This window comes from Rhinolophus ferrumequinum, chromosome 20 (assembly GCF_004115265.2).
Source record: "Rhinolophus ferrumequinum isolate MPI-CBG mRhiFer1 chromosome 20, mRhiFer1_v1.p, whole genome shotgun sequence".
Taxonomy (NCBI): Eukaryota; Metazoa; Chordata; class Mammalia; order Chiroptera; family Rhinolophidae; genus Rhinolophus; species Rhinolophus ferrumequinum.
The window spans coordinates 46,802,360-46,815,810 of NC_046303.1; the positions used below are offsets into that span (position 1 = coordinate 46,802,360).

The 13,451-nt window shown below is 39.0% G+C and overlaps 2 protein-coding genes across 2 annotated transcripts in view; one reads left to right on the forward strand and one right to left on the reverse strand.

Moving 5' to 3' along the window:
- The window catches only part of FBXL13 (F-box and leucine rich repeat protein 13), a 221,294-nt gene that overhangs the window by 86,437 nt on the left and 121,406 nt on the right, over positions 1 to 13,451 (reverse strand). The window contains exons 10-11 of the mRNA XM_033088878.1: positions 10,009 to 10,061; positions 5,668 to 5,768 (exon numbers count right to left, since the gene is read on the reverse strand). Of these exons, the coding sequence (XP_032944769.1) occupies positions 5,668 to 5,768; positions 10,009 to 10,061 (154 nt within the window). The remainder of the gene's footprint in view (positions 1 to 5,667; positions 5,769 to 10,008; positions 10,062 to 13,451) is intronic.
- The window catches only part of LRRC17 (leucine rich repeat containing 17), a 32,129-nt gene that overhangs the window by 5,170 nt on the left and 13,508 nt on the right, over positions 1 to 13,451 (forward strand). Inside the window, exon 2 of the mRNA XM_033088870.1 lies at positions 12,239 to 13,145. Within this exon, the coding sequence (XP_032944761.1) occupies positions 12,374 to 13,145 (772 nt within the window). The 5' untranslated portion in view covers positions 12,239 to 12,373. The remainder of the gene's footprint in view (positions 1 to 12,238; positions 13,146 to 13,451) is intronic.

Here is a 13,451-nt window from a genome sequence, read left to right on the forward strand (position 1 = left end):
GAATGTCTAAAGAAAAGTACTGAGTGATGTTTTGTATCACAGGACTGGAAAACTCCAGCTCGTGAGAGCCATTAGATCTCTTCTCAACTCCACATTCAGAGACATCATGTTGGTAGCTTAAAATTGGCCATGGTGAAAGTATTTACGTCACAGAAACAAGTAAATCCTGCACATCACTACATCCCTTTAGCCCCTACCCCAGCCACTTATTAAACATTCACCAGAGCACTGCCATCCTTGGAACATACTTTGAGAATTACTGATACAGAGAATGCGGGATGCTGAGGAAACGTGTATACAGAGATAAATGATGAGAGAGTAGATGACAACTTTGAAGGACAGGAATAAAAATTTGATCTAAATATAAAAGGGGATTCTTAAGATAAAACCTGAACAAATGCAATAGAAGCATTAAAAACACACACACACACACACACAATCTTCCTTGGCTGAGAAAAGAGATAAGTTTTAATGTTCAAAATGTTTACTATGTTCCAGGAAAATTAATTGAAAGAACACAATCAAACTTGGACATTTTTTTTTAATTCCTCAGAGAAAAGGAATTTCTTGCAAGAATCTTGGCAGAGAAAATAACCACAAACAAAGGAACAAAAAAATCAAGCTGGCTTTAGACTTCTCTTTAACCAGAAATCTCAAAGATTATGGAGCAACATTTGTAGGGTTTTAAGGATAAAATAAGAGACACGATTCAAGAACTATACACCAAAAGAAGTTCTTGGTTATCCTCCAAAATAAGAGAAAGTCATTTTCAGAAAGCAATGGCTGAAAATCTATCATTTGCACATCTTTCATAAAGAGTTTTTAAAACTATATTTCTAGTCATCATAGGATGACTCAAAATCGATATTAAAGAATAAGACATCTGGGCCCGCCCCGTGGCTCAGGCGGTTAGAGCTCCATACTCCTAACTCCGAAGGCTGCGGGTTCGATTCCCAGATGGGCCAGTGGGCTCTCAACCACAAGGTTGCCAGTTCAACTCCTCGAGTCCCGCAAGGGATGGTGGGCTCTGCCCCTTGCAACTAAGATGGAACACAGCAGCTTGAGCTGAACTGCCTCCCAGATGGTTCAGTTGGTTGGAGCACGGGCTCTCAACCACAAGGTTGCCAGTTCAACTCCTCGAGTCCCGCAAGGGATGGTGGGCAGCGCCCCTTACAACTAAAATTGAACACGGCACCTTGAGCTGAGCTGCCGCTGAGCTCCCGGCTCATTTGGTTGGATTGTGTCCTCTCAACCACAAGGTTGCCGGTTCGACTCCCACAAGGGATGGTGGGCTGCGCCCCCTGCAACTAGCAACAGCAACTGGACCTGGAGCTGAGCTGCGCCCTCTACAACTAAGGCTGAAAGGACAACAACTTGAAGCTGAATGGCGCCCTCCACAACTAAGATTGAAAGGACAACAACTTGACTTGGAAAAAAGGTCTGGAAGTACACACTGTTCCCCAATAAAGTCCTGTTCCCCTGCCCCAATAAAATCTTAAAAAAAAAAAAAACCAACAACATAGCCCCCCCAAAAAAACAAAAAAAAAAAGAATAAGGAATCTGTGGGACAAGTGGACCATCAATGAGTGACAAAACTAGTTATTTATAAATATAATTACAATATCATAAATATGATTACATATATGATTAAATATTATAAATATGATTACAATATTGAGTACAAACACTAAAATCAATATTAAAGGAAAGTTAAATGATTAACAAAAATTATGATTAATATGTGCTTACATACAGGGGAGTAGAAGTGGGGGAACATCAAGTTCAAGGGAGAATTAAAGTGTATTACATCTCTTGTCTAACAGAGGAGGAGCCAAAGTCATTGTTTCATCATGACTTTGATAATTAGAGGAAAGCATGTTAAAGCATGTTCTTAAATGTCATACAAATAGCCACTACAACATCCAACAGAATGTGCACATACTTTTGAAATACTTTCATATTATAAAAGTAAACAACATAGTTTATATAGCAAATGGCAGAAATGATGAGTAGTGTACAGTAGCATAAAAATTAAAAAATCAGCAACATAAAGCAAGATGATAAAAATAAGATCACACACTCAATTTTGACAAGAAATAGTAACATTTTATTTGTTTGTTTGTTTTTAAAGTTTATTGGGGTGACAATTGTTAGTAAAGTTACATAGATTTCAGGTGAACAATTCTGTAATACATCATCTCTAAATCACATTGTGTGTTCACCACCCAGAGTCAGTTCTCCTTCCATCACCATATATTTGATCCCCTTTACCCTCATCTACCACCCCCCTCCCCCCCTTACCCTCTGGTAACCACTAAACCAGGGGTGTCCAAACTGTGGCCCGCGGGCCAACTGCGGCCTGCTATCCATTGTTAATTGGCCCGCAGCAAATTCCAAACATATATTTAGTTTACTTAAATAAACCAGGTGAGGCAATACGTACTTCACCTCGAGAGAGTGGCCCGGCTGTTTGTGTATTTTACCGCATATGGCCCTTGGTGAAAAACGTTGAAAAAAGTTTGGACATCCCTGCACAAAACTATTGTCTGTGTCTATGAGTTTTTGTTTCTCATTTGATTTTCTTGTTTTTTTGTTGTTTTTGGCTTATATACCACATGTCAGTGAAATCATATGGTTCTCTGCTTTTTCTGTCTGACTTATTTCACTTAGCATTATAATCTCAAGATCCATCCATGTTGTCACAAATGGTCCTACTTCGTCTTTTCTTACAGTCGAATAACATTCCATTGTGTATATATACCACAGCTTCTTTATCCATTCATCCATCGAAGAACATTTTGGTTGTTTCCATGTCTTGGCCACTGTAAATAACGCTGTAATGAACACTGGAGCACACATGTCTTTATAGATAAATGTGTTCAGATTTTTTGGGTAGATACCTAGGCGAGGGATTGCTGGGTCATATGGTAATTCTATTCGTAATTTTTTGAGGAACCTCCACACTGCCTTCCATAGTGGTTGCTCCAATCTGCATTCCAACCAACAGTGCATGAGGGTTCCTTTTTCTCCACAGCCTCTCCAACACTTGTTACTGAAATAGTAACATTTTAAACCACCCTCTTAATAAGGCAAAGAGACTGAAAATTTTATTAATAGAAGTTAACTACGTGCTGCATATAAAAGACAAATCCAAAATCCAGTGACATAATGGTTAAAAATACAAAGATACATAGTTATTCCACAAAAGCACAAGCAAAAGAAAACAAAAATGACTGTATTAGTAGCAGAAAAAAAGTATTAAAGACAAAGAAACATCAAACAGAATAAAGAATATAATTTTATGTGAATACATGCTACAATCTATAATGAAACATACTACTTATTAATCTTTATGTATAAAACAATAACTTTGAAATAAATTAAGAGAAGCTTGATTATAATAGAAGACCAATATATCACTATTATACTATGACATGTCAAGAATTTATAGATATAGGCACACATATACACACAGAAATTTTGTTCTCTAAAAGAAACTCTAATTTTAAACCTTCATGGATGATTTATTGAAATTAATTATATAAACTAGTCCACCAAGAAATCTTACTAAATCCCAAAAAGTAGAAATAATTCAGTCCACATTTCTTGACCACAATGAACAAAACTAGAAATTAAAAACAGAACCTTAATCAAAGAAACTTCAGCCACTTGGAACCAAAAATAACCCAACAATTATTGGGTTAAAGAGAAAAATCTAATATACAACAGTTTGTTTAGAAAATGAGAACAATGCTTATCAAATCTTACAAGCTTTTCCTAAATTCTTATTTAGAGGTCATTTCATAGTCTTGTTTGTTTATCAAAAAAGGAAAGCAACTGATTAAATCACACAAACGAAAAGTTAAAAAGATATCTACACTTCATACCCAAGTCCAAAAATGACTATTCAGGAAACATAATTAGGAAGGATACCGTTCACAACAGCAATTAAAAAGACACCTAGGAATAACTTACATACAATTATCCATATGAATAAAACAAAATTGTATTGAGACATTTAAGAACATTTGAAATATATTTTAGAAGTATACTGTTTCTCATAGGGAGACTAAATATTGAAAAATATATAAATTAGTTCCTAATTTATTTTATCTTTAATTATTGGCATATGGGTAAATTTCTATTGGCTCCTCAAAAAAAAATTATGTATATAAATGTATATATATTTGCTATAAATTTGTACATCTTACTATTTTATATTTACTATCTTGCAGATATAAAAGATATGTAGCACACAACTTACAAATAATAATAAAATACACAATACTCTTTATTATAAATTCCATGTAATCAATCAGTTCTCACATAATGCTTTCATTGACTTTTGCCAAAGTCATTAATGTAAGTAGAACTTTTGTCCTCTTCTATATGCTCGAAGGAAAAATAAAATCTGTCACTCTGTTGTATTTCTTGTTTTCACACAAAAATAAAAATAAAGTTGAAAAAAAATGAGGAATAAGTATAGTTCCAGTATGAAGATTTTCATTACTATTAATGAGTAAGACAAAAGTGAAACAACAATGATGTATAACCAGAGTTCACTCATGTGTCAATGAAATGAGTGACTTCTTTGCTGAAGCAGATAATAGTTTTCAGGCATACTAATTTCCTCAATTTTTTGTGCTATTAACAATGTTGCAGCTACAAACATGACACACTTTTCAATTTAATCTGCTTCATTAATTGTTTTCTCCATCATTTTCTCAAGTCTAAACAATCAACAAAAAAATAAATAAAGCCTTAATTTGTATTGTTTGCCTTATTCCATGGTGTGGCATACTGCCATTTTGGCTGATTCCAAACTTCCAGTGAGAGGTTTACCACTTTTTTTATGCTTGCACATTTCCAGAACATGGTTAGAGACGGTAGATAAGGAAAATTACCACCTAGAATTTTCTCTGTTTAAGTTTCTCCAAATGCCTCACTGTTATTTTTCAAAGAATTTCAAAAAGTTATATTCTCTAAAATGGTTTACTCTTCCACAATAGTTTGAAAAATGCTTTGAATCTCTCTCTGAGTATGATCATATACTCTTCCTGGTTAGTCTTCCTTGGTGTAAATAAAGAATAATTGAATGACATAAATTTGTGATAAATTTGAGTATTCTATCAACTCATGGTGATGTGCTGTGTTCTTCTGTCCCTTGTCCTCCAAAGAAGTGCTGGTTTAGGATAAGCAACATTTGTGTCCAGGGTTGCCAAAGGTCCATAGATCGAAAAACTACCTGTATCAGGATTCCTGCAGATGGTGGGGGTTCCATAGGTAACCAGACCAGGGAATCGTTAACCTGGCAACAGGAAATCTGGGACGCAATGCTCAAAGTCTAAGGAGGTAGGACATTGGTGTTCTGTTGGCAAGAAGTCCTAGACACTGGACTGGAATTTAGGGGCCAGTTGTCAGTGCTCAGGAAGGGGGACCAGGAAGAGACGGCAAAGCCTAACTCAAGCTATTACTGGGCACATTGCTACAAGAGTGACACACAAATGCGGGCCAAGGCAGAAGGCCCGCAGCGTCCTGTTACCAAAATGCGGTGCCACAGTGACAGGGTGTTGGTAAAAAGAGCACTGGCTGTGGGGAATGCTGGAGCATGCCAGAGCCTAGGGAAACACAGCTATTTTCAGTGCAATACAAATAAACAAGCATTACCTTGGTAGGAGCCGCATAGTCCTATTGGTGATAGTTGTGTTGGAGAGATTGAGATACAGGACTCCGGGACAACCTTCAGAGATGTATCTCATTGAGTCATCCTGCATAAAAACAGAGGGAAGAATCTCATCAAAGTTCAACAGGCTTTTCCTATTCCCCATTCCCTTTCTATCATCTCTCTCCCTGCTCCAAAAAAGTATATGCAAAACTTGTCTCTTCGTGTTCTTTGATATTAGTTGTAAATCAAATTAAATAGAAGGTGATGGTTTTGCTTAAAGCTCCCTTACTCCCTCACATTCCCCCTTTTTGGAAATAAAGTCCCATTTCATCACAATGACACTGTATTAAAATTTGAATCCTTGCAAGTTCAATTCTGTGACAGGAAATTTGAGCTCAAGTTTCAGAGTGTCAAACATTCCTGACTTTTCAGATACATGAAAGTGATTAAGAATGGATCACTTTTTAAACTTACTGAAATTATTATGAGAGACAGGAATAGTAAATGCTCTCAACTGGAGTTCATTAAAAGTGAGTCCATATTTATGCTTCTATATTTATATAGAGATGTATGTGTATGTGAGTGTGTGTGTAATTAAGTTTCTGTGCTTCTGTTACTGAATCTACTAAAACAGCTAAACAGATTTCCACCAAATTTATGGCAAGTTTGAGATGACCTGAAGTAAAATACTGGTGATATACATGTTGGACACAAAATTCAGTGTTGGAAGGTCTGTATGTGTGTGGGGGGGTGGGGGGGGGCGGGTGAGGAGGGGAGAAACTCAAAGAGTCAAACAACCCTTCACCAGAGAGCTGAAACTGAGGTACCAAAAGAGTACTGTGACTGTTACCTGAGACAAAAAACAGTGACTTAAAGCATGAGCCCTAAATTAACATTGACAAGACCAGATGAATGGCAAGATTTGATTCCAGTGGCGCTGCTTCTCAGATGGGTAACTATTAGGTTGGTGCAAAGGTAATTGTGGTTTAAAAGGTTAAAAAGAAAAAAAAAAATTGCAAAAACCGCAATTACTTTTGCACCAACCTAATACTTACAAACTGCTCTAGAATGAGCAGTAGCAGGTTTTTATTTATATAACGATGGTTGATGAGTCTCCCCCAGAAAACTGAAGAGGTCAGCTAGTTTTAAATATTTGTGGTACCTCGGTCCTGGAAAGAATAGGCCGTTGCAGAAAGAGGCAAGTTGTCACTTGGCTAAGAGATGTGGTTTGGGGGAGAATTCTGCGTGGTCAGTTTGGCCACCCTGAACACCACGAGGATGGCAAGGGTTTATTTTCAGCAGGATCATCAATGTTTAACAGTCTATTCCTGCTATTTCTTGAAGTTATGAATATTAAAATAACAAAATCCTACAGGTTGAGCTTTTTTCACATGGGATAGGACCTGGTTGATTTATAGGGGCAGGAAACCACAACTGAAAAAGACCCCAAGTTTCCTTCTTCAGTTGTAAAACTGTGATTCTGCTGTAGGAAAGGTTCTGTGTGCTGAAGCTGCACGGGTACGAGTGCAAGGCTTGCAGTAAACACTGTGCTCTTGCCACTGCATTCACACTGCCCACAATTTTTCTAGATGTTCCACCACCAAAATGGAGCATTTGGATTTACATGGATAGATAAAAAGCATACAGTATAATTTTCACAGCAGGAATGGAGAAAACAACCATAATGTGTGGTTTGTAGTTTAATACCAACAAAAATCTATCTTCAAAAATATTCATTGTGCCCATCAAATATCAAAGTGATGGTGTATTTCTTGGAAGACTCTGGCAAGATGCAAATGAGGTGGACAAGAAGACAATAGAAAGCTGGTTTCTACACCCTCAGAGAGGGAGCCACAGAGAAGGTAAAAAACTGGGGGCCAGGAGGAGGAAGGTGGAGTATGCTTTAGGTACCGAAGAGGAATCTGATTTCCCTTTGACATGGGGAAGCAAACCATTCTCTGCATTTCCCTGCCTGGAGAAAATTCAAACGAATCTTATTCTCGGAGTTTAAAATAACTCAAGGTTCAATCCCCAAATGTTAGAGCACATAAATGTGTAAACATTTGAGTATCAACATTGCAGAATGGTTTTGAATTTGTCCACAATGCACTCAAGTCTTTCTCAACGTAATACATTCATAAGGTGAGCTCCTTAGAAGTCAAAGCTTTTGAGTGAATGTTATCAACTCCTTAAACGTAAACTTGTCTCCCAGTCTACGTCTCAAAGGGAAAAACAATAGTAAAATGTAGCTGGATAAAATTATCAGCCCTGTATATTATTACGCTCCTTAATTAGAACAGATTTTGATGTTCACAAATTTAATGCAGATGGCATTGTATTAGAAAGCCAACTTTACAGAATATGATCTTTTATTCAAGTGCAGAACTGAAGCTCTCTGGGGGCAAGAACGGAAATGGATTCATTTTTAAATCCCTACAATGCCTATATTTTATAACATAATAAATTCCCTATATATCTTTATATATAAAGATAAATACATCATTAACATAAGAGGTACAATAAATGTCCACAAAAAGAATGAAATACACAGAAATTTGAAAGAAATAACTGAAATGATGATGCAGCAAGGAGCAGCCAATTCATGAAATCTTTTCACCTTGGCCGAGGGGTGTGGCCGTCCTACCAGAGCGGGTGCTTAATGACAGCATGACACAGTCGGGCCCTTCTTTCCACTGCCTCCTGTCTCCTCAGGGACTTGCTCCATGAGCTGCTCAAGTGGGTCTTCACCAGCCTCTGTAAACCTACAACAGGTTTCCCTGCCTCTATTTTCTTTCTGCTACTCTCTTAGTCACTTTTCCGGAAAGATACGCTTATACCTAAGGCCTCATTTTCTCACCTCACGTCCAATTTGCAATTCACTGCAATTACATTTTTGCCCCAAGATCCCACTGAAATTGTTTTGGCAAAAGCCAGCAGTCCCCTTCTGATTCTCAAATCCAGGTGGCACTGCTCAGTCCTTTTCTTAGCTGCTCGCTTTGGTCACTTCCTTCTGAAACTCTTCACTCTCTGGCCTTTTGTGATACCTCTCTCTCTCTCTCTCTCTCTCTCTTTCTCTCTCTCTTCAACCTCCTTCTCTTACTGTTCCTCCTTAAGAGCCTTTGCTGTTTCTTCTCCTCTTCCTGCTCCTGGAAGTCAGCGTTCCCCGAGGTTCAATCCTGGGTCCTCTACTCTTCTTACACCTTCTCTCTCTCTTTAGGTTGATCTTACTTACTTTTGGAATGTTAATTATGACTTACATGTAGATGTCGGCCCAAGATGGAATCTCAAGTTCTAGCCAGTCCATTACCTACTAGATATCTCCGTATAGTTTCATTAATTAAACAAACAAACATTACAGAGTACTTACTATGCAAAGTCTGTGCTGTGTGCTATGCCTACCCCCACATTGAGACACATCGCCTGCACTTTGGGCCTCCTAGGCTAGTGGAGGAGGCGGAACCACGTAATGAGGGCTACTGGTGACAGGAACCCAGAGGAGCAACAGCAAACCAGCCTGGGAGTCAATATGTCTTGGTAAAGCAAGTGGTGCCTAAAGTCAGCCTTAAAATCTGCCAAAGAGGGAAGAGCACCTGAGGTCTCAGGGGAAGAGTATTCCCAACGAAGAGCATAGCCTCTGTGCACGGAGGTGAAACAGCAAGGGGCAGCTGGGCAAATGCAACAACAAAGGCAGAGCAGCTGCTGGTTGCTGAAACTTAATGTGTTTGCAGGATTTGGAGCAAGATGAGGCTAGAAAGGGAGGCCGGTGCAAGACCACAGAGGGTCTCCAAGGTACAGTAACGTTCAAGAGCTTTGACTTGATCCACTCGTGTATATGATGACTGTGTGTAAATGTTGGAAGGTGGGAGTGAAATGGTCAGATGTGCCTTTTAGAAAGAGTATTAATGTGCTCACAGGGTGGGAGACACAGTGGGGGTAGAAGAAAGCCTGGAGACAGGGACCAGGAAGGAGTTGGCTAGGATCACATGTGCATTTCCATCTTCTTTGGCACGGCCACCGTGAAGACCACGAAAATGAGCCTATTGTTTTTGCTGAGGCCCAGTTTTTCTGTCTTATACACACGTGGCCTTAAATATAAATACAGTTCATGTTTGTGTAATTTTTGAATAGTTTTCACTTTCCAGAGACTCCAACAGGATTAATAATAGCGTTATACAAATGGGATAAAATTTCTTGCCAATGTTTAATATAGTTCACTTTTTTCCATATTTAATCTTAAATGAGCACACAGGCATATATTTTGGCAAAACCTCTGTGTATTAACACTCCAACACAGCAAGTTCAAATCTATGTAAACAACAGTAAAATAAGCTTCTTATACTCACTGTGAATGTTGGACAGTCAGAGACATTCAGCTCTTGCAAATTTTTACAGAGACCTAAATCAAACGAGTGACACATCACTATACAACATACTACACATGTTTAAACTTAAAGTTTTTCCATCCTACATACAATGTGATGTATTCATTAGAAAACAAACAAAAACCTTGGCAAGTAACTTATTCTAAGTATATGGTTTCTTTTCCCAGAAAAGTGATTTCTTTTGGCTTTAAAGTTAAAATGTACACACATGTTTATTATTGTTTGAGGATTACAGAAGGAAGAGGAAAATAGAAAAATACTACTTTGGGAAAAAGTATATGTTAGAGCTTTTAGTTTCAAAGCACTTGAAGAAAACCAACCTGCTTTGCTGTGGCATGACTTTTTGTTCATTTTTTTTTCTGTTTCCTTTTAGCATTTTATTATGAAAATTTTCAAACGTACAAAAAAGATGAGAGAATTAAAGGACTGCACAATGAATATACCTACCACCTAGATTCCACACTTCATATTTTACTGTGTTTGCTTTATCAAATATCCACTTGTACATGCATCTCTCTATCCCTCGATCCATCTTATTTTATGCACTTTAAAGTAAGTTGCAGACATCTGCATACTTCCCCAAATACTTTAGCATGTATATCATAAATAATTCAGCCAGCATAATATTTAACAAAATATTTCTGATTTTTTTAGGTTAGATTTACATGCAATTTTAATGAATTGCAGATAGAGGAGAGGAGGGTCAGAAAGGCCACGTGCCTGGATAGCTCTGGGAGCAGAGGCAGCTGTACAGCTTACAATCTTGCAAGGAAGACATGTACGCAAAGAGCTAGACGGCAAAGTGATACACAGTCAGCACTCTGGGTCTAGACTGACAGAGAGTAAAGCCCCAGATCTGAGACAGAAGAGAAGCAGTTAGGAGAGGGGACACTAAACAGAGGATAGGAGGAATGCTGGAGGCAAAGAAGAGGGAAGCATTCTAGGTGGAGGAGACCCCATCAAGCAGGAACGCTCCAGGCTAGGGAGTGATCTGGCATTCACACTGCTGGCTACTACGATGAAAAGAAAAACACATCTCCCATTCATCACCACATAGCCCCACAGTAATAACAATAGAAATGTTATTAATTATAAATCCAATGGACTATGTCCTAAGTAACAAATGCAAACCAAAACCACTTTCAGGATTAAAAAATGAAAAAAATTCTTTAAAATGTGCAGATCTTGGAAGTCATCAATAATATTTGTCAAGGAAAAAATACATTTCTTCAAAAATATAATAACTAAGTTTATGAGATTAATATTTTTATAGACTAGTTACTTGAGAGTAATGCATGCATTCCACAAGTATTTATCAAGAACCTGCTATGTGCTAGAAACCCTACAGGTGCCAGAAATACAGCAGTGTACAAAATAGACAAAAATCTCAACCCTTGTGGAGTTTACATCCTAGCTGGGGGAAACTGAAAATAAGCAAAAGAAGTTAACGATCTACTTTGACAGCTGGTGATAAATGCTCTGGAGAAAAATAAAACAAGAAAGACGGTGGAGAGCCGCCAGGGAATGGGAAGGGGTGTGTCTTCAAATAGAACAGTCAGAGAAGGCTTCACTGAGGGGACCTTGGAGCCAAGCTGTGCAGGAGATAACAAGGACAGTTGCAGTAACGTAAGCATTTCTGGAGCCCACATTCAACATGACTGGTGATTGGGAGACAGGAAAGAAAAAAATAAGCTCAGGAACTCTGCCATTGGGGTCCTACTCTTATTTGCACACCTAAAGGCTATAAGGAAGATCCTTTCATTTCTTGAATCCAATGTGATGATAAACCACACATTTCAGTTTTCATAATGCTAAGCCCTGCCACTGTGGACTACTTGCCTTGGACCAGGCACTGAGAAGTGTCTCGGAGGCATGGGCCCATTTCATCCTCTCAACAATACTGAGGCATCCTCAGCCCCATTTTACAGATGCAGAAGGTGAGGTTCAATAATTAGCCTGAGGTCCCACAGTTCAGCAAGTAGGAGAGCCTTGGTTCAAACTCAGGGCCCAAACATTTAGCCACTAAACAAGGCAAGGAGGATGGTGTAGAGCCTCATACACCAGTATTCTGTATGTGCCTTCATTAACTGGAATACCTTGGCTTAAAAGAAAAGAAAAAGCTGCCATTATCTGTCAATAACAGTGCTGGCAATGGTCCTTAACGACACAATTTTTTTCTCCTGCAACCTAGGGACTCCACCATACCGCATCTGGATCTCATTGCTCCTGATCTGCATTAGTTAAGATTACCCAGACTTGGATTTCAAAGGAACAGGTCCATCGCTCCATCGGTCACACTGAGTAACTGGGCCAGCTGGATGTCAGGATGCGCGTGGTTACTATCATCATCCTGCTCTTTATCTGTAAAGCCGCCGAGCTCCGCAGGGCAAGCCCCGGGGGTGTGAGAAACCGAGCGCGTCCTGGCCGGGTGGGTGCCGGCCGCAGAAGTGCCCACCCCGTCAAACGCTACGCACCAGGCCTCCCCTGCGAAGTGTACACGTATCTCCACGAAAAGTACTTAGATTGCCAAGAAAGAAAACTAGTTTATGTGCTCCCTGACTGGCCTCAGGATTTGCTGCACATGCTGTTAGCAAGAAACAAGATCCGCGTGTTGAAGAACAACGTGTTTTCCAAGTTCAAAAAGCTGAAAAGCTTGGATCTGCAACAGAATGAGATCTCCAAAATTGAGAGTGAAGCTTTCTTTGGTTTAAATAAGCTTACCACTCTCTTACTGCAGCACAACCAGATCAAAGCCTTGACCGAGGAGGTGTTCATTTATACACCTCTCCTGAGCTACCTGCGCCTGTATGACAACCCCTGGCACTGCACCTGTGACATGGAAACGCTTATTTCAATGTTGCAGATTCCAAAGAACCGAAATTTGGGGAACTACGCCAAGTGTGAAAGCCCACGAGAACTAAAAAATAAAAAACTGCGGCAGATAAGATCCGAAGAGTTATGTAATGAAGAAGAAAAGAAACAGTTGGAGCCCAAACCCCAACTGTCAGGGAGACCCCCAGTCATCAAGCCTGAAGCGGACTCTTCTCTTTGCCACATTTACGTGTTTCCCATACAAACACTGGACTGCAAAAGAAAAGGTTTGTAAGTTTCTTTTTCATTTTCATGAATAATTTAAAATGCTCTTTGAGTCTTATAACCTCCCTGCGCCCCACTATGCCTTGGAATTTCTGGTGTGACTTCCACCAGAAATCTTTCTCCAATCACAATGGAATTTACTTGAAGCTTTTCTGGAGTCTACACTGAAGATGGTTGGTGACTTAGGGAACACTGGAGGAGGGTAGGAGGGACAGCCATTTGGATCCTACTCTTAATTGCTCAGTGCAAGCTGTGGCTATCAGGAATTCCTTTTATCTTCAATCTAATGTAATTTAATTTATGTAGGT